The following is a 21,021-nucleotide window of genomic DNA, read 5'->3' as shown; positions in this document are numbered from 1 at the left end:
CAGTGGCATTGCTTTGCTTTTAGGAGCTTTCTATCCTGCAATATCCATGAGGCTGTCTCTGTTGGAGAGAGCAAGGAGACCTCCCAGGGCTCTCTGAACTTGTGAGGGATCAGAAGCAGCAGCACCAGAAGAATCAGCAGAGGCTCCAAGGCTTCTGCAGATAGTATCTATATGAGCATCTATGTCCATGATGCTCTTCCTCTCCCTGTTTTTGATCACAAGTTGAAAAGTCTTGGAAATACAGTTCAGAAGAGTTAAAAACTCCCAGAAATACAGATTCAGAAACCTCAGAAACACTGAAAGTTGGACATAAACCAAGGAGCTGCAGGAGGGCATGCATAACCACTGACACTTTATGTCTGTGACTGTACTTCAAATAAAGGAGATGGAATATTAAAAAGTCCCTACCCTTTGTTATGCTATCAGGACTAACGAAAGTTGCGTTGTGTGGTAAAAGGAATTAGGATTGTATCCCTGGGGTTCAGAGAGGAGTTAATTCTTCTGAGGACAAGCCAAAAAGTGATAAATCAAGCATCAATGCCCTAGACCCAAGGAAAGTGCCACACCACAAAAGCCCGAAAGAAAAGCAAATGGCAGTCCAAAACTAATTATGAAAATATTATGAAAATATTAATAATTATTATGGCTGGCCCAGGTAGACAATTGTTGAGAATTTATTCCTAAATCGGAGAAAATTGCCCTCACTTAGCCCCTCAGTTTTCTTGTGCGAACTGAGAGCTAGAATCAAGGCTGTGGAATCCGGTCGGGAAAAGCTCCAAAGTTTGTCCCACTGAGCTCAGCAACTTCCCGCAAGACGCGAACGGGACAAGCCCCAGTGCTTCCAGTGGATTTCAAAGAACAACTAGAAGAAAGAAAACACTCTCCATCCAGCTGAAAAAGAATTCCCGCCGCTGGGAACAGCGCCGGCCAACACCGCCGGCCCCCACCAGCCCCCGCGCAGCCCGGCTGGCCGCGGGGCGGGGAGAGGGCGGGGAGAGGGCGGGGAAAGCCCTCCCGGCGGGGCGGGCAGACTCCGGCCGCGGCCCCGCCCGGCCCCGTGGGCGGCTCCCTCGCTGCTCCCCTCCCGCCGGCCCCCCGCCGGGCGCGGGCTTTAAATGCGGGATGGTGAGGCGGCTGTACCGTTCCCTGGTACTCCGGCATTCGCTGCTATGGTTGAGGCTTTCTGCGCGACGTGGAAGCTGGCGGACAGCCACAACTTTGACGAGTACATGAAGGCGCTGGGTAGGTGCGACCGGGAGATCAGGAGCCGGGAGTTTGCACCACAGTGAAATATAAAATAAATCAGAATGCCCCGAGTCCCATAGCATTAGGTATGGGGGAGAACGAGAGCCTCCTGCTCCGTGCCGGGGGAGTCCGGGTGGCTGTGCGGGGAGCTCGGTGCCGGGACGGCTGCGCCCAGCCTGCTGCAAGCAGCCTCGAGTCACAGGAGAGCGTGGGATGAGGGCAGCGCTGCCTGCAGCTACGCCGCAGGCAAACAGAGATAAGCGTTGAACGGGGACATTACCCGGGCGGCTCGGGCTTGGCGCGGGGTGAGCCAGCGCCGCACCCACGTGGAGGGACGGGTGCGCGGGGACGGAAGCGAAACGGGAAGCGGCGTTGCACTGCGGCGTCCCAAAGCTGGAGAGCAGGGCAAGAATTGTCTGCACACCTCTGCGTGCGGCCCAAAGGGTGTAAAAAAGCGGGTGACTATTTCTGCTTTTCCCTGGCGGTGTAGGAGTGGGGTTTGCGATGCGGCAGGTGGGGAACGTGACTAAGCCCACGGTGATCATCAGCAGCGAGGGGGACAAAGTCGTGATCAGGACTCAGAGCACTTTCAAAAACACAGAAATCAGCTTTAAACTCGGCGAGGAATTTGATGAAACTACCCCCGACGACAGAAACTGCAAAGTAAGTGAGCTCTCGGGCAGAGGATCCCTTCTTTTCTCCCCCTTCCCCTCCCCGCGGTGGTGTCCTCGCACGGTGAGATCGAAGGGAAAAATGCAACTGCTGCTGCGGTTGTAGCGCTGTGAAGGACGGGGGGGAGAAAGACGGGATTGCGTTGTACTTGGTGACGTGCGCGGGGCCTCTTTTTGAATCAGCGAATTGTGTCTTCGGCCCCCTTCCTCCCGGCCAGTGCTGAGGAATTCTTTTTTTTCCATTTTTCTTTTCTTTTGACTCAGAGACCATTTGGTGTAACCCTTTCCAACTGAAATGAAGGAATGCCTCTCCCTCTGTCTGTGGGGGCTTAACATAAATGCTATCCCAAGGCATCACACCAGAAATGATGGTCCCTGAGAGACTGGAACTCTAAAGAAACAACCTGTTTTCATTTTTTGACACAAACATGAGTTGTATGGAGCCCATCCCGTGTGCTTGGCTTAACCATGACTGTGAGACCACTTCATTGTTGTAGGTCCACATGAATCTATTGAAGAGGATACCACAGAGAAGTGCATGCTTAGCCTGTGAGTAGAATCTCAAATACCTCAAGTAAATGAGTGTTTGTATTCTTTGGTATCTCACAGTCAGTTGTGACCCTGGATGGAGACAAGCTAGTACATGTACAGAAATGGGATGGCAAAGAGACAAACTTCGTAAGAGAAATAAAGGATGACAGAATGGTAATGGTAAGTACAAGTCACTGTGCATTCACGTGCACCACTAACACTCCTCCTTCATGTTTACCTCAAGCTTGTGAATTTCATGGGTAGGTGTTACACAAAACCTAAACCTGGAGAAAAGCTAGTGGAGCCTTCTCAGATTGTTATTTTTTTGTTTGGCATCTTGTTGGAGAATAGCCAATGGTTCTGTGGCTCTAGGCAGGCCAGCCTGTGGGTTCTCAGAGTGCGTCCTTTCTTCCTGGAGTTCATGGAAATGCCCAAACAGATAGATATTGCAAATCCCATTTTTAATACAAATATTGTATATATAAAACATAAATTCTGCTGACTTGCAAAATATATTAAGTTCTTGATTATTATATAGGCATGATCTGTTTAGGTTTCTTAAAACTTGTTTCATATATGTGCATGCAAACAATACAATTGCATAAACAAGTATTTCCTTAGGAAAAGAAAACTTCAGTACTACAGGAGGTAATAGCTTTTTTAGCATTTCATACAAAAGGGCTTATTCTCTCTTTTTTAAAATGATTAGAATAGCACTTGTACAAAAGAAGTAATTTTTGTTTTAAGTTTTTCTTCCCCACTCTTCAGGAGCAGGAGTGTGGGGTGAATAAGTGGTATAAGTTACTCTAATGTCCAGGCTGATTCTCATGGCTATTTTTGGTACATGGATGTATCTTCCGAAACAAAAACTTCCTCAGTAATGTATGTGATTTGGCTTTTTGATGAAAACAGTTTGCTTTGTTTTCTGAATACTTCAGAGAACACTCTTCTTTATGGAGAGCTCCAAAGAACAAAAACTCTTAAAGCTTGTAGTCAGTGTGACAGTGATTCAAGGAAAACTACATGCTTTGGTTTTTGGGAACATCTACATGCATATGCAGAAAAGCATTTCCTTCAGAATTTCAGTGCATTTGAGATTCCACTTAGTGAAATACTCAAGCTCACACTCTGCTCTTAGTGTTGTACACTATTGTACACAATTGCAGAAACAAGAATACTTGGTAGTTTTAGCCACGTAAGTGCATAGGATGCATTTATTTTAGTACAAGAATCTTCTTAAGAATACACCTATGTAGATTAGTATAGAACATGGAAACAGAGGAGTTGGATATAAATTTTACATTTTGCAAGTAGATCAGTTTTGGCAAAAAAAAAAAGTGTTAAATGTAGCCTTGGTTTAATACAGATTTAAGAAATTGCATTCACAAGATTAGGAAGTTATTTCTATCCTTACTTCGGTTGTATTGCAGAAGTGCATTATGAGCTTCTTAGGTTTGAAAGCAATGAGAAAGTTGGATTTATTATGGCTGCTACAACTTTAAGATTTCTCCTGTCACTTACTTAAGATACAAATAATCTTGCCCAACTTGTTTATGTTATGTAGCTTGTGGAAAAATCTTGTTCTTGTACAGACTTCTTAATGTGTTAGCCATTACAGAAAATAGTTGAGCATCTAATATCTCTCTTTTCCTTGCAGACTCTCACCTTTGGTGATGTGGTGGCTGTTCGCCACTATGAGAAAGCATAGAGTTCACCTTCCCAGATGTAACATCTAATGGATGGATTAATGTACTGTCTGTAATAGAAAGTAGCTTAAATGTACATTTCTGACGTGAAAGGTTAATAAAGATTTTGGGGGGGGTGGGGTATTTTTTTAAAGGAACTTTTTGCCATCAAATTGGCAAGCTTTTGCTGTATATTGCAACAAGTTAAGTTTGCATAAAATCTCTGAAACATTTGCCTCTCTCTCTCTCTCTTTTTTTATGGTAAATGAAAGATATTTGAGTTGTTTTGGAATGGAAATCCAGCAAATTAAAAAATGTTTTAAACTTCTGCTACTTTTTGTATTTAATGGGCTAATATTCCAGTGTTTTAGAGGGCGTTGTTGTACAAGTTTTTGAACAGCAGAAAAATGCAGTATAGAACACCAGGGCAATATGGAGTATGTGGAAAATGAAAAAGTGCCTTCATTTTACTTAAGTTTTTTTTTTTTTCTGAAGAAATCTAAAGCCCTAATCTTTATATATGTAGGCAAAGAGGTGAGAGGCTCAACCCAGTTTCAGCTAGTCTTTTGGAGCTTGTGATCTGGGAGAGGCTGAGGTCAGCACATAGATAACCTTTGATATAGTTTTGGTTTTAATAGTTAAGAGAAGTTTGTTTTGTGCTTTGTTTTGCTAATATACAGAAGACTGAAGTACATCAGAGTGCAGAGAATAAAGTGTTTCATAGGGTGAAAGGACCAACATGACAGGGTGGGACTGGGGGAACCTCAAGCACAAAGCTTATCTTTCATCAGTCTGTACAGGGGTGGGAGGAAAAACAGAGGGAAAATAGTATCAAATTGTCTGGGCTTCTCCCTGTGCTGTAGTTTTATAGCTAATGTGTACTGGGTTTAATAATGTGTGCTCTGAACAAAAAGAGGTAAATTAAAACTTTATCCCTAGATAACATTCCCTAACAGATCAGCAGGGTGAGAAAGTGCCCTACTCTTCAGCTTATTAGGAACACTGATTGGGTTGCTGGCATTACAGAGGAGCTATATTTGGAAGATCCCATGTTTTCTGGTGTGCTGACCCATGGCCCATTTTGATATGTGGGCACTGTACCCTCTCACCCAGGCTGGGAGAGCACAGCACTCAGGTAATCGGGGCCGTGCAGGCAGTGGTAGGTGCAGGAAGGGGCCCAGCCTCTCAGGCCTCATCCTACAACTGTGCTTCCTTCAGTCTGCTACCCAGTGTCATGAGAAGTGGCTTCCTGCATCCCTGTATAGCATTCTTCCCTGAGGACTATAGTAACACCGATAGTTATCCTGATCAGGCACCTGATAACAGCTGGACATGGCTTTGGCACCCAGCCAAAGGGAATACAAGGTTTAACATGTTACCTTCGCTTATTCAGAAACAGAAGAACATCAGGGTATTTGTCTCTTAGGGTGAGCACTACAAATGTAGAAGACCTAGTCCTTAACTATGAACCATCACAAATACGTTTATTGCTAGCTTTTAAAATCTAGGAGCTGTCTATTTTTTTTTCATCAGAAAAATGAAAACTTGTTTCAGTGAGGTGGGGAGCTGCATTCTCTGTGTTTTGAGCTGCTTCAGGTTCTATAGTACATGTGCTTAAGCAGCGCCTTCTGCCCTTGGGTGCTTTTTGCCCAATTACACCTCAGTCTCTGTGCCCAATGCAGTTCTCATCTGTCTGCCTGCCCTGCTGCCTCCCAACCCACATGCATTTACTGTGTGACTACATTCCTGCAGCCCTTGAAGGCAGGAGCAGCCCTGTCACTTTGTCATGGGGAGTACAGGTTGGCATGCCCCTCAGTGGCATTCATGTTCCTGACAGTGATGAGGCCATGAAGTAAAAACCTAGGGTTTTTGTCACATTTGAGAAGAGGAACACACATTGTTAAAACTTGCTTTATACGTTGTTAAAACTCGGTTTAAACCCTGAACAGTGGATATTTTACATTGCAGCCACTTAAAAAAAAAAAAAAAAAAATTCCCTACGTTCTGTATGTAAGATATGAAACCATCATTCCCGGCAACATATTTTGCTGTTCTAAAGAGGAACAGTGTTAATGCCAAAGTAAATATGGGTAAGAGAAGTGGTGGTTGAGAAGTGCCTGCAGCGCTGTGGGAGAGAAAAGGCCCCCGGAACGCCAAATGAGGGGCCTGCAGCCCTGCCAGCCCTGCCTTTGCCAACACCGGAAAGCAGAGCTGAGCAGAAAGTGCTCACAGTAGGGGACCCTGAGAGGCAGCTGGGGATTCATGACAGCTATTCTGATTTGCTACCAAAACTGACACTGAGCCCTTCACAGGAGACTGTTCCTTAGCAATGAGCAGATCTTTTACCATGAAGCAACAGGGACTCGTGTTTACAGTACATCTCAGTGTTTTCCTTAATAAAAATAGTACACCTTTAATACAGCTTCAGCATTAAAGGTGTACTACTTCCTTGGCTTTCTTAAAAGTGCGTTAAGCAATCAGAAGCAATTAAACATGTATACTAGTAGAAATCTTCCTTCCAAAAAGATGCTGTGGACGTTTTAAACTCCTGTAGAACTCCTGAGAGCTGCCTGCACAGATGGACGAGGCGTTCCCTAGGGCTGCAAGCACTGTGAGCACGCAGCACCTCGGCCATCAAGGCGTTTCGCTTGACCAGAGCCAGCCGGGTGAGGCCAGCGGCAGCCCTGGATGTCCCGGCGACCGCCCGGCACGGAGCAGGCACCCCGGGCCCGGGCGCTCCTCGCACCGGGGCGGAGCGCGGCGGCGGCTTCCGGCGGCCCCAGACAGGTTGCGAAAGACCGAGGCTTGGCCGAGCCGTCCCGGGCTCGCCCTTCCCTCCTAGGGCGCTCCTGGCACCGGCGACATGGAGCCGCCGTGGGGACGCGCCACCCGCCTGGCCCTCGGCCTGACGCTGCTCTGCTCTGCGCTGGAAGCCGCTCCGGGGCCCCGCTCCGCTGTCGGTGAGTCCGCCTGGAGGGCAGTGGCCGAACCGGGCCGCGGGTGACGGGTGGCCCTGTCTCTGCTGAAGGGTAACCGGCCCGGTCGCAGCGCGGGGAGCCCCGGTTGCTGTCTGTGGGAGCCGGGCCGGCCGGCACTTCCTGCCCTGTCCCGAGGCCGAGCGCCGTCTTGTGCTTCCCTTCGTGTTTTTACCCAAATATAGCTAGCTGCGCTTCTATATCCAGTTAGCTGCAATATCGAGTCAGTTTTGAATACGTAATTACGGTGCTGTTCAGGTTGCAGGTTATGGGAGGGTTGGATAGAGCCTTCATGTAGTTACCGGGGTACCTGGCACTCCAGGCAGCAGCAGGTAGGTGAGGTGAGCCCTGCCCTGCCAGCGGTGCGTGCACTGCAAACACTGGCCGTGTGTCTGTGCTGTCAGCCGGCAAACACGCTCTGATCGGCCTGACTCCAGCGTGCTGACAGACACACGTGAGCGCTCTGGAATTGGTTCCGCAGGACTTTCAGTTCCTGTGGTCCACAGACATCACAAACCAATGCAGAGCCATGTTCAGGCGTTTCTGTGTCTCGCGGTGTTGTAGATTTCAGAGATTGCTGCTGGGCTTTGCTTCCTGAAATAAAACTCCACGGGGTCCGGTCGTGTGCTGCCTGCTCTGTCACCGACTGAGAATGTGACCCTGGGAAAATCAGTTGGTGGCTGTCCCAGTTTCACAGCAAGTACCCCAGATACACGTTCCTTTTCCAAATGCTTTGAAACTGACAGAAAGAAAGTACTCATGTATTTCCCAGAATGTAAAGGCTGGCAGTTTCACACAAGCACAGTTCATCATATTCAACATATTCCCCTGCATCTTGGTGCTTCCCCCATGTGTGGTGCTAGGTAGCAATGGCTGAGAATGTGTCAGCCTGGACAGTACTGAGTACGTAAGGCTTTGTGGTAACGAGCCCAGTCAGTCTGTTGGCTGCTGGGGAGAAGTGTTTGGAAATCCTTGCGCACATGCTGTTTCTTGCTTTTTTTCTAGACCATTGTCTTTTATAGTAACTTCAAGCCAGGCAAGATCTAGAAAAATAATGTAAGATTGCAACTCCCTCACTTTTCAGTTGGTGGAATTCAGAAGTCCCTCTATCACCTCTTCTCTCAATTGCTTCCTCAACTCTTGGGTTTCCAGATTGCTATAAATGAAAAGCTTCATATTCTGGCCCATACCAACCTCCATTTTTTTTTCTGCTGAATTGCTTAAACCTGTGCCTCTGCTTCTGTTTCCAGTTTTTCTAAGCAGATTATGTGAAGGATTCATGCCAGGAATGCACCACTCACACACACTTATCAGACAGGAAAATCAGCAATTTGTTTTAACTTAATTCTCCAAAACTTCAAAGAGGAATGGCAGTAGAAAAACTGGAGCAAACTGTGACTTACCCATGTGTATCCAGTTCACATTTGCAAGTTGTAATCATAAAGCCACAAAACTCCTACTTTTTTAAAGTAAAAGACTTGTGTTTTTCAGAAATCAATGTCAGCAATTCTTAGTCAGCATTAGATTTAGCTAATAAGTACTTTTAGTTTTTTTTCCAGGCTATATAAGGAATGGAATTCTTGAAAGCCTGTTGGAAATAATGCATTTTATTTACTCTTTGTTTTCTGAAAACAGGGCAGTTCTGGCATATATCTGACCTGCATTTAGATCCAACTTACCACATCACTCCTGATCACACCAAAGTTTGTTCTTCTTCCAAAGGAGCCAATGCCTCTAACCCAGGCCCTTTTGGAGACTTTTTATGTGATTCTCCTTATGAACTTATTTTGTCAGCATTTACATTCATGAAGGATTCAAAACAGCAGGCTTCATTCATGATTTGGACAGGGTAAGTGTTCAGTACCTCACAAATTCATGTTTGCACCAACACATCTCATTTTAGTATCTAAAAAATGCTGCTTTTAGAGAGTCTGTTTTCTTGTCTGAGTGGCTTGTAAGTGAAAGATTGAGTGAGTATATAAGGCCTCAGGAACTGATTTTGATCTCTGTAATCATTTGAAGATATTGTTCGTTGGGACATTTACAACATGACTATTAGCACAAATTAATAAAAGTGGTGAAGGGAGGGTGGGAAGTGACAAAAACTAAAGAAGAAAGAAAGATCAGAGGAATAAGTGACTGGAATGAATTGTCATGGAAGGCACTGGATTTTCTAAGTCTTAAGGGCATTAAATATGAAGTGGATTCTTTTTTTAGAAGATGCCCTTTGTTGGATTCTGTAAGTGGTAACTAGAATCAACAGTATTACAGCTTACAACTTCTAATCTTAAACTCTTTGTTTGTAAAATCTTCTCTTTTTTTTCAGAGATAGCCCTCCTCATGTTCCAGTGGAAGAACTCTCCACAAAGTTGGTCATTAATATCATTGGCAATATGAGTTCTACAATTCATAGTTTCTTTCCAGATCTTCAGGTTTTTCCAGCCTTGGGAAATCATGATTACTGGCCACAGGTAGAGCAAATGAGAAATTTGTTTGTGTACCTTACTGAATTTGTTTCTAGTTCTTCAGAGAGCAAGTATAAAAAACAGCAGTGGAATATGCATAACTATTTTTCTGGAAGCAGTATCCTACAGTTCTCCAATTATCATTTAAAATTATCAGTAATTCCAATCAAGAATACAAAGTACATGTCTGTGTGTTAAGTTACCCAAACAAATGCTGGTGTCAGGTGAAATCTGTATGTTGCCTGAGGTGATACAAATTTACTGCTAATCATTCTTCATGGCTTAGAACCACCAGGTCTTATCAGTGTGTTCATACACATTCATTTTTCCTTGCTGTGTAAGTCAGGCAAGTGTGTACAATAACAACCTGACAGTGATACATCCTTAGTGCATATGGCAGCATGTGGTAGGACTCAAGGCATACTGAAACGCCTACTGGAAATCTATCTATGTACATCACTGGCTTATTTTTTTTAATCAGAGACTGTTGGAAGAATTTTTGTAATGTACCCATAGTTTTGCCACTATTATTAAAAATATGTCTTTTTTTTCTTTCCTTATTCAACCATTAGAAATATTTCCATTGACAATTTACTGGATATGTGGGCCACTGCAGCTGAGGAGAGTGCTTCTTTGCTTTCAGTGTTGTATGGATATTGTTCTTGGCACAGCACAAAAACAAACAGTTGCTTCTTTTGTCCTAGTGCAAGTTGATCTGGCAGCGCTCAGTACTGAGAAACAAATTCAGTCATCAGATCTGAGGGGATCGAAAGGGATGCTGAGCAGGTCAACTAAAATAATCTGATAAAGACATTTATTCCTACCTTCTGTGCTATTCATTAGGCATATAATGGGATGTTTGCTGCAGTAAATTATTTTGGTATATTAGTATCATTGCCTGGAGTTAGTGGTTCCCAAATCTGTGAGTAATAGAAGTGCTTGGAGAAGGGAAAGGGCAATATGAGAAGGAAAATGAGAACTAATCATGTAGCATAGCTTGGAGCTGTAGGTGCCCAGATGAAGACAGGACTTCAGTCTTTTGTGTTCTGGTGCTTTTAGAGTAGCTTGACCTTGTCATACACACTCACAGAATATCAAGTTGGTTCAGCAGAGAGTACTGGTAAAACATTTTGGTAAATACCACCTTAAATGAAGTTTAGTTAATTGAATTGGTTTTATTTATTTGTCTGCCTATTTATTTATTGATTAATATGTTAGCAGAGAGTAGTTGTCCTTCAGCATTCTCCTTTTGGTATAGAGGGAAGAAGTTGTGTACAGTAACCCTGCAGACAAAGAAAGATGTAAATCCACATGGCAGGCTTCGACTTTGTATCTAATGACTTTTTGGACAGTTGAGAGCTTGTTTATGAAATTGAGTTTGAAGGTGGAAAAAAGATTGTCAGCATGGGCAACTGGACAGCAAACAGCATTTTGAAACAGGGTGCTCATTGGGATAACTGTTGTAGTTTTGTCTGTGCTAAAACACATGAGTATTTCTTTGTTGCTTTGTTTGAAATGTCACACTTTGCTAATGCACAGAACTGGCATGCTGTTCTGTCACTGTTGGAGAAAGACCATGGGTTTAGAAATTCTCCACTATGAGGTTGCTGGATTTTTTTTGCTGTTGAAGATGTTTCTGTTTTTCTTGTGGACATGCTTGGCAAGATGTACCAAAGACTGGAAGTGATATGGAGCAAACCACACGCTGTAGGCTGTTCCAGAATGGCTGTGAAGGCTGTTTGCTTATTGTGCAACAGAGAATTTTATTGCTTTCTGTTATGTTCTGACCTATCCATCATAACGATTTCACGGTCTTGGATGATTTTTCTTGCAGAACCTATTAAAAGTACTGTTCAGGTTAATCAAGCACTGGAATACCTTTCAAGCTGTGTATTGTGACCTTCGTCTTTCTGCATAGTCTTACTTTGTTTCACATTCTTGCCCCTGCTTACAACAAGTGCCCTAACTGCTGCCTGATCTGAACGTTCACAGAACACTGGTTTGCCTTTTAGAGCCTGAGACCAAACCACTTTCAGTCGGTAATGTGGCCTGTTATCTAAAGTCAGACTTTGCTATGTCTGTTAGTGACTTAACTCTGGCTGAGCTGGTATGGCGCAAAGCTTTCTTAGTAACTAGTATCTGTGCATTGCAAGCAACAAATGTCTGAACAGACTTCTGATTGCACTACTTCTAGACAGAGACTTATTGCCTAAGCCTCTAATAAAGTATGTTTAGTTTCAAAGATCTTAGGTCAAATTTTAAGCTTAGGAAAACATGTATTGTAAGATTGTTCCTATTTTTCAAGCCCTGATTTTTTTCTTCTAGCACTAAGGATCCAAGCAGGTATCTTAGGAAAGACAAGGATAAGCTAGAATCATCCTGTTGGGCTTAGATGGGAGTGTGGCAGTACTTAGGCTGCAGCAGTTGAGCATTACTTGGCTTAGGCTGAAAAGTGCTACAGTCCTTATTAGAGCTGGTGGGAGAAAAGATTAAAAAAACTTTTATATTTTAAATGTTTTGTCATCAGAACTATATGATATCATAGAAATATTAGTGAATTTCATCAAAATATTTCTTAGAACCTTAGTGGAATTTTGGAGAGCTGCTATGAACCCTAAGAAAGTATCACCTTCTATATAATAAACTTGAGTTCAAGGCTCTCCTCCAAGAGACTGTATTTTCAAAAGGTAAATGAACTGTGAATCTTCACTTTATAGTTTTGCAGAATGTATGGTTTTCCACTTAGGTGTACTCCTAAGGCTTGAAGTATTTCTGGCATTAGTTTATTGATGCATTAACATTCAAGAAAAGTAGACCATGCTGTCAGTTCTGACTAAGTTCAGATGTTTGCTCCTGATCAGCATTACTGGATGGAGAGAATTTTTTTTTCTTTCTTGAGTTCTTCGTGGTGATGACTGGTTGCACTTATGTGTTTTGAGAAAAGTCAGGTGGGATGTTGTTTTTGTTTTTATACATATGTCTGAACGACAGCACTTAGGCAGGTTCTACTGTCTCACAGGATCAGCTTCCTGTAACCACCAGTGACGTTTACAACGCGGTAGCAGATTTCTGGAAGCCTTGGCTAACTGATGAAGCCATCAGTACCTTCAGAAAAGGTAAAATACATCAGTAATACATTGTAAGGTTAGAGATTAGAGAACTAATGATCCTGTAGATTTGCCCCCTTTGTTCAGGTAAGTTGCACAGGATGAATGCTCAATGAACTGTCCAATGCTTTTTCTGGAAGAAGTTATTTATCTTTTTGTATGTCGTCGTTTATCTTCAGGGTACATTTATTCTCCACTGATGCAATAATTACTACTGCTTTTTGTAACAAATGCAGTTATATTGGCTTTGCACCAATACTTGTGAAGCTTCCTTTAGGATTTCGTAAGAAAAATAGCTTTTAGAAAAAGATGTATGGTGCACAGGAAGAGTTAAATTTGGTTTTACAGAAATTGAAGAAATGCTGTTTCTGTTTTGACACTACATGTATTTCACAGTAAGTTTGTAACAGTACATTTCTTAAGTTTGTAACGGCACATAGTCTTGATTATTTTGTTAATTACATCATGTTTGTATTCAGCTTCCTAAACTGGGAAACTATTTATATCATAATTATTATTTTCATTTAGCAAAGGACTGAAAAATTCAACTCAATTTCCAACTCAGAAATTATGGATTTGGAATTTTGTGTTTTGTGTCCTCCGGGTAAGAATGGAATTAAGAATTCTAATAGGAAAATAAAAATGAACATGGCAGGTCTTAAGGTATAGTGTTACAGCTCTGTTGTCATGGCTTCTCTGAAGTCTGGTGAACTATGAAATTGCACCCACTGACGTTCTGTATGCCACAGAGGACTTTAGGAACTTAGACTCATAGAAAACTATGATGTTTACTCTTAATTATATTCCAGTCTAAAGTTAATGGACTTTCAAAGTACAAGGCTACTAAACTCAAACAGTTCTTCCAAGAGGAACGAGGAACCTATGTGCTTGCAGTATTTTAAGAAATGTGTACTTTTAGCAACTACTGCCATCTCTGTCTGTGAAAGAAATGTTTCAGCGCGCTTTTGCATGAGAACTGGATAAATGCATACAAAAACTCAAACACAAAGGCGGTTACAGGAAAAAAAATCATAAAATATTCAGTGTCAACTTTTCCTACTAAAATGTTGGTGAAAACAGATTCTTAAGATGTTCTGATGTGATAAAGTGGTACATAGCTTGGCTAAATATGAACTTTCTTTCAGTGCTGTATTCTCATTCTGAAGTTGTGCTTTGAAACCCTTTTTTTTTTTTTTCAGATGATGTTGGTTTTATTTTCACAGGTGGCTTCTACACACAACTGTTTGAATCGAGTGTGAGCTCTCAACCACTCAGGATAATCAGTTTGAACACAAATTTGTATTACAGCCCAAACCATGTGACTGTGAATATCACAGACCCAGCCAACCAGTTGGCCTGGCTGGAGGGAATACTAGAAGCTTCTTCACAAAATAAAGAAAAGGTAGGGGCTGTGAACAGAACCCACTGGCATTGTTTGTTTAAACTTTGACAATTTAAAAAAAAAAAAAGAGACAGTGAAAATATAAACAAGCTTAATGTTACCAAAAAGATTGCAAAAACTGAAGTTTCATTTGAACATACTAATGGTTCTTCCTTGAGTTTTCATACTGTGTACATACTACTATAATCAATAAAATAATTGAATACCCTTTCTGAAATTATGCAGTAAAATACCTTTTCTTACCTACTATGTAAAATACTGTAGGAACCAGAATGAAAATATTTTCACTTCTGCTTCTGAGTCTTTTTATTCATAGCCTTTAATTTTAAAATGTGCACCCTTGGTTTGAGACAAAAATTAGTATATTTCTTTTACATTTTTATGTAATTGTGAGTATAAAAACAAAATTTTATCAACCACCAAACTTAGGCAAGCTGTAGCAATTACTACAGTTTGAGCATTAATAATCAGTTGCCTTATAATACTTGCTTCTTAAAGTGAAGTTAGAAATTGTTGGCTCATTTTAATTGATTGATGTGGGGATTGGATCATCAGCTGACCAGGAAAGGTGTTTAATTTGAAACATGTTTACAGGTCTTGTCTTCTTTTTACTAACAAGGAAAATAGTAATTTTTAAAATATTATAATACAAAAGAGAGAGTTCCCTTCCTTGTGCAGTGGGAATTCATTTTCTGTCCAAGACAGGGATTTTAACTAGTTCTTCTATTTTTGTTGAATGTCTGACTATACAGGCTCCATAATAGGCTAACATAAGATTTTCTTACACTCCTCTTGAAATGTCAGGTCATAACTGTTGCTGTAATAACTTATTTTTTTCATTTGAAGTAATTAGTCACCTTTTTCTTTGCGCTACAGTCATAGTGCAAAGGTTTATCAGAATTTTTTTTTCAAGGATACACTCAGTTCATGAAGAAGAAAATACTTTTCTCGTTATGAATTTAAACATTCTTACAGTTTGTATTTTGTCTAACAAAACTGCTGTGATTTCCAGCTTTCAGAATGCCATGTCAAAGATAACAACGATTAACACAATTTTATAATAATGCTAAGTTACAGCTAAAAGTGTAAGTTTCGAAGGAAGATGCTAATTATGCTTTCTCTATCTAATTCCTTAGGTATTTGTAATAGGACATGTACCAATAGGATACTTGCCATTTGCAAGGAATACTACAGCTATCAGAGAATATTACAATGAGAGACTGGTAAAGATTTTTCGCAAATACAGTAGTGTTATTGCTGGGCAATTTTTTGGACACACACATAGAGATAGTATCATGGTCCTCCTGGATGAAGAAGGTAGTGATGTTTGTTTAATCCTTCATCTTTTTCTTTTTGATTAAAAGCAAATTAATATTTTCTTGCATGGTGTTACCAGTCAGACTCGGGAGTAAATGAAAATTGGGAAATTCTGCTACTTTTCTATAAGAATTCAAATCTCACACACTTCCAGTTTTTTTCCAAAGGGAACCTTGAAAGACAGACTGTCTTTCTTGCTGAAGTCAGAAGAGACTCCGCAAGCTTCCTATTTTTTTAATGAATGCTTATGCCTAGACAAGAATTTCTAGTCTTAGCCCTCCACTTTCTCAGTGACAGGGGCAAATTGTACTAGCTAGTTGCTATTGTGTAATGTGTCAAAGAGAATGTTCTCAGGCCAACTAGACATGCTCTGTGTTCCTGTGTTTCCTGCATCATTACTGTGCCTCTCTGCTGAGTTCCCTGCTGCTTCGAAGTTAATTAAGATAAGGGTAAGCAGGAGGCAGGGGAAAGAAAGTCTCTGCTTGTTGCATCTCTTAGATCAGCTAATTTCCCTTCATGAAAAGCACCCAGGTTTGAAAATTTTGTTTATTGCTTCAAAATCCCTTAGTTTTAAGCATGAGTATGTCTGTACTCTTACATCTTGAACTGAATCTCTCTAACAAGAAGCTAGTTAAATATTCGTTTATACCATAGTGAGTGGTCCACTGCTTTGGTTTATGTAAAATACTCAAATATTAAGTGGCCCTTTATCTGTGTTTGCTTTATATGAACTCCTAAAAGTAATGCCCCAAATACTGACTGGGATCATAGAATCATTAGGGTTGGAAAAGACCTTTAAGATCATCTAGTCCAATTGTCCATATACAGTGATAGGTTTATTCAAAGAGATCTAGACAGCTGGCAAGATATGTTGTACTCCAATTTACCTTTTTGCATGCAATTATCATGGAATTTATGTCAAGTAAAAAGGAATCCAATCCAAGTGGAAGAAATGGCCTTTGATGTGTTTAGATGGTTTTCAAGGCAGACCCATACCCACATCTTTTTGGACCTTGTCCTATTTGTGCATGAAATCAACACCTGTACTGCAAATTTCACTGAAGAAATACAGAACTCATTAAAGTTTTCATATGCAAACAGCAGCTTCCAGCTTATTTTAATAATTTTGCATTTTTTGGCAGAATTCAAACAGTGAACTTTAATGTAGCTAAATACAGCTCGTGTTTATTTGTGCTGTTTTAGGCTTTTATTCAGGTCATTTCTCTTTTTGACAAAATTTCAGAGAATTCGAAGTTAATAGCATGCTGAGTAATGTAGCCAACATCAATGTGCTGAGATACAGAGCTCAGTTCTATCTCTTCTAGAGTATCTGCTGATTTCCAAGCTTTCAAAGCTCCTGGTCTTTTGTGGAAACTGGCCTTGTGATTTCACTGCTGTGTTGTCAGAGAAAGGAATAGTTGAGGTTTTTGGTTTTTTTCTTCCACAGAGAATCTCACAATATCCTTGCTGCTTATTCTGTTTATTAAAACCTTTGCATGTCCTCGTGTTTCAGATGCTCTGAAGATCAGTGTTCACATCCTAAGTTCTGGGCTGGTCTAGATGAGTGAAGTCAGGGTCAGTTTACAATATCTTAATGTACATAACTACATGAAGAAAAAGTAGAAAAAGCAACGTGTGAAGTACAACATGAAGACTCAAAGTTCAGAATATTTCTTCAGTAAAAATATGCAAAATAAAGAGACCTTAAGTATAGGCAAGACCATTTAGCACTTAGGTAGTTGAATTGATGGGAAGCCTCCAGTATAGGTAAATTTAACTGATATGCAGTGGAATGTGGGCTGTGGTAATTTACCCTTTTTTTTTTTTGTCTACCGTGTAGAAGTACAGAAGGAGTTCACAGTGATGCAGCTAATCTGGGGTTAAAAAAAAGAATTGTGGTGTACCTATGTCAGTCGCTGTAGTTCTTGCTGTATTGGTTTTCCCAAAAAACATTTGATTAAGAAATAAATGACTGAAGGGTATATGGGTAAATGTTTCCTCATCTTTCCTTTTCCTGCAGAAAAGCCAGTAAATTCCTTGTTTGTGGCACCTGCTGTAACCCCAGTGAAGAACGTATGGCAAATGGAGTCCAATAACCCAGGTGTCAGATTGTATCAATATGATCTCCTTAATTATAGCTTGCTGGTAAGTGAGGGTTGTAAAACATGGTTAAGGCTTTTGAAATACTTAAGTACATTGTCATTAAAAATTACAGCAGGATGTCAGCCTTTATAGTATTATGGTAATCGGTGGAACTCGGGTGCTTACCGTTGTTTTTCTTCCTGGGAAAAGAAAATGAAATCTGAAAGACAGTTTCGTCAGTCTGTCTCTGGCTGCAAGACTACCCAGTACTTCCTGTGCTCTATGAATATCTTATGTGGAAGCAAAGATGGACAGAAATTTTCTGGGCAGATTCCTCAAACTGTTTGCAAGGAGCTCTGCAAAAGTGAAAAAAGTTCACCTCAATCCTGGGCTTGTTTACATACCAATCTTTGCTGGAGACTGCCTGAAGTTTGGGAGGCAGTCCGTGAAATGCTTCTAAAGGTTGTAGAATTGCAGATGAAGAAAATCACACTTTTAGCCATGTGATGCCTTTTGTAGTTATGTAGCTTTCTAAATAATGTTTATACTTTTTATAGGAAATTGTAAAGAAATTTAGAAAGAGACAAATTAGAATACTTCTATAGTCTTATTTGATTTTTGGAAATAAATTGAATCCTATATAGTTATTTTGGCTCTAAGTAACTTAGACATTCTCTGGGTAATTCAGGGTAAAATCTTGCCCTTGCTGAGTTCTGTAACAATTCAGCCAAGCCCCAGGCTTGACTGAAACTGGGGCTTCCCTCTGGAGATCTGTGCTAATAGGGACTGCTCCTTTCTTGTGCAGATTTCAATCCTGTATCTTCATCACTTCTTTTTCCCTGAATTTTCCCTGGGCCACTATTTTTCTCTCTATTTTGCTGTTCAAGCAGTACCCATAGAAAAAAATGGCTTTCACCTTTTTGCCCCAGTCCCAAACCAGACACAAGCAAAGTGGCGTTTGGACAGGAAAGACTTCTATCAGTGCCACCGCTTCCTTTTGTGTTCCTTTTTTCTTCTCCCCATCCCCCCACATTTACCACACTGCAAGTACCAGCTTTGGGTGTAAGCCCAGCTCTTGGGGTGGGACGTGACCTTCTATTCAGTTGTGAATAATAAGGAGTGACAGCTTCCTAATCAATATATCACTCTAGAGACTTAATGAAGCAGGGAAGAAAGCAATACAGCCGTGCTCCTTTTTCTTCTTTTTTTTAACTGTAGGATCTTTGGCAGTTTTACTTGGACCTCAGAGATGCCAACAAGAAAAATGAATCGAACTGGAAATTAGAATACATCTTGACTAAAGCTTATGGCATTGAAGACTTGAAGCCAGAAAGTTTATATGAAATGGCCAAGAGGTTGTCTGTGCCACATAGCACATTGTTTGAGCTGTACTACAATAACTTCATTGTGAGTTATAACAAAACCATTGTCTGTGAAGAGGGATGCAAGACCTGCCAAATATGTGCAATCCAATATCTGGATTATTCCTCATACACAGATTGTATCAATCAGGAAGAAGCATGGAGATGAAGTCTCCAATGCGATTCATGCTAATATTAACCGGAGCCTTTGATTTAAAGAACCTGCTCATCCTCTCATTCAAGCTCTGATGCACTGGCAGCGAACCTGTGGGACTTCTCTGAGTTTCAGGGGAGTAATAAATCTCCCTAGATCATTCTTCTTGAATCATGTTTTCCTTCCATATCTAAATGAAAGTTTATTGGCTGTGTAACCATGGGCAGATATTTGGCTGTTGTTTCAAGTGTCTTGCGCCTCCTGTAAGAGGCATCAGAATATGTGGGAATAGAAGTTACTCAGTTTTTTGGAAATCCAAGCCTTTTATTAGGGTTTATACTTGTAGGCAATGCCATTTCAGGCATGGGATTCATATGGGGGCAGATTTCAGTCATCTGCTGTAGATACTTTCAAAGCAAAATTTGCAAAACCTGTGCTTGCTGAGGCTGGAGTGCAGTTACCTTGTTGATATGATGCCAGTATTAGGCATCTTCCTGTCCCTGTGCCAAGTTTCCTTTTCTCTCTTAATCCCTTAAATCCAGCTCTGTTTAGAGGCATATTCTAATGACAGCATCAGTGTGACTTAATGGATCACAAAACTCCAAACTGAAAATGCTTAGTGCAATTTCAGAATAAGTGTCCAGCACCAAGTGCCTCTTTCTTATAATAGGGCTATGTGTATCAGTACTGCTCTCAAGCAGTCAGCTGGCATAAGATTTTGCAGCATACTGTGAATCAGGTTTAAATTGATCAACAACAGTCATTAGAGCATGTACATACAATGTGCAGTACATGTAAACACATACTTGTCATGATTTTTTGGGGGGTTTCTCAGGTTTCTCTTTTTTCAAAGAGCACTCTAATTCTTAATGCGAAGTTTATCATATATATCAATTTACAAGTGCATAGACCATTTATTGTGATTGTGTGTGCAAGATGATAATATTAAAGATGACAGTTTTTCTAGAGTATGTAACCAAGAATAGTGAGTTAACAGGAATTTTCTGCAGACTGGTATGAGGAAGTACAGAAAAATTTCAGTGGTAAAAAATGATGATTCCCTCTATGCTGAATATGTTTCTTGGTTGAGTTTATCATGTTTTTTTTTGTTGTTAAAAAATGCCTGTTACCAGTGTCTCTTCTCCGAGGGCAAGCAAAGTTATGGGTGGATAGCATGCAGACAATAATGGGACTGCTGAGGTTGCTCCAGTTTGTCAGATGGGTTTTTTTCAATTCAGTTTTGTGCTTTGGGCAACTGTCTCTTTCACTGTTCTGTTTTTTTTTTGTTTGTTTGTTTGTTTGTTTGTTTTTTTCCTTCTGACTTCTGTTTAAACTTAATACTACAAAAAAAAAAAAAAAAAAAAAAAAGCAAGCCTCTCCCTTCCCCCCCAAACCCCCAACAAACTACAAACCACCTGGAAATGTGCAATAAAAATTACCTAGTTATATCCTTCTGTTGCTGTTTCTTAGGAAAACAGAATTATGTAGCAGATTAGTAGCTACGGAGCTCTTGGATGCTGTTGATGATCTGTTTGGATTCTTGCTTTCTAGGTTTTTTTTGTGTGTGAGGGTGCACGTCAACAGTTACTATTTAGCGAGCATGAACAAATAAATGTCTGCAAATGTCTCAATACCAAGCTGTGATTGAGATTTTTTTTTTTAAAGACATACAATCTGAACTTATCTGAACTTTAGCTGAAGCTTTAGTTGGAGTCAAGAGTTGGACAGCACCGGCCAAGGAAGTTTTTTTTTTTTTTTTCCACCAGAGGGATATATCCCTCAAAATGGCATTTAGCCAAGATGCACCCTGTTAGGCTGGCTGGCATTCTCTGCTTCTCCTGTACGTAACTATTTGTGCAAAGTGCAAACTGAACTGGCCAAGAAGGATCCAGGAGGAGTTTGACTGCATCAGCTTGCAATTTGGACATAAAATAAAAAGAACTAAGAGCTGCTAATTTTACACTGAAAAAATCCTAAGATAGATCTCATAAACTTAAAGGTCACCTGGATGTAAGACAAACTAGAG

At 40.9% G+C, this 21,021-nt stretch overlaps 2 protein-coding genes across 2 annotated transcripts; both read left to right on the top strand.

Annotated features, from left to right (window-relative positions):
• Positions 1,081-4,461, top strand: FABP7 (fatty acid binding protein 7). The gene is made up of 4 exons (XM_021392093.1): positions 1,081-1,242; positions 1,736-1,908; positions 2,526-2,627; positions 4,105-4,461. Exons 1-4 carry the CDS (start codon positions 1,116-1,118, stop codon positions 4,153-4,155), a joined length of 453 nt encoding a protein of 150 aa, XP_021247768.1. The 5' UTR covers positions 1,081-1,115; the 3' UTR covers positions 4,156-4,461.
• On the top strand, positions 6,837-20,626 carry SMPDL3A (sphingomyelin phosphodiesterase acid like 3A). Its single transcript, XM_021392092.1, has 8 exons — positions 6,837-7,092; positions 8,743-8,956; positions 9,434-9,578; positions 12,592-12,688; positions 13,903-14,081; positions 15,218-15,398; positions 17,419-17,543; positions 18,699-20,626. The coding sequence occupies exons 1-8, from the start codon at positions 6,996-6,998 to the stop codon at positions 19,008-19,010; spliced, it is 1,350 nt and encodes a 449-aa protein (XP_021247767.1). The 5' UTR covers positions 6,837-6,995; the 3' UTR covers positions 19,011-20,626.

This window comes from Numida meleagris, chromosome 3 (assembly GCF_002078875.1).
Source record: "Numida meleagris isolate 19003 breed g44 Domestic line chromosome 3, NumMel1.0, whole genome shotgun sequence".
Lineage (NCBI taxonomy): Eukaryota > Metazoa > Chordata > Aves > Galliformes > Numididae > Numida > Numida meleagris.
This window is presented reverse-complemented; position numbering and strand designations above follow the sequence as displayed.

What these genes read in the sequence shown, in the direction of transcription:
- FABP7 (XM_021392093.1), top strand. Translation starts at nt 1,116, where the DNA reads ATGCGGGATGGTGAGGCGGCTGTACCGTTCCCTGGTACTCCGGCATTC. An exon ending in CCGACGACAGAAACTGCAAA is followed by an intron (nt 1,909 to 2,525) that starts GTAAGTGAGCTC and finishes GGTATCTCACAG; the next exon opens with TCAGTTGTGACCCTGGATGG. An exon ending in AGGATGACAGAATGGTAATG is followed by an intron (nt 2,628 to 4,104) that starts GTAAGTACAAGT and finishes TTTTCCTTGCAG; the next exon opens with ACTCTCACCTTTGGTGATGT.
- SMPDL3A (XM_021392092.1), top strand. Translation starts at nt 6,996, where the DNA reads ATGGAGCCGCCGTGGGGACGCGCCACCCGCCTGGCCCTCGGCCTGACG. An exon ending in GGGGCCCCGCTCCGCTGTCG is followed by an intron (nt 7,093 to 8,742) that starts GTGAGTCCGCCT and finishes TTCTGAAAACAG; the next exon opens with GGCAGTTCTGGCATATATCT. An exon ending in TCATTCATGATTTGGACAGG is followed by an intron (nt 8,957 to 9,433) that starts GTAAGTGTTCAG and finishes CTTTTTTTTCAG; the next exon opens with AGATAGCCCTCCTCATGTTC.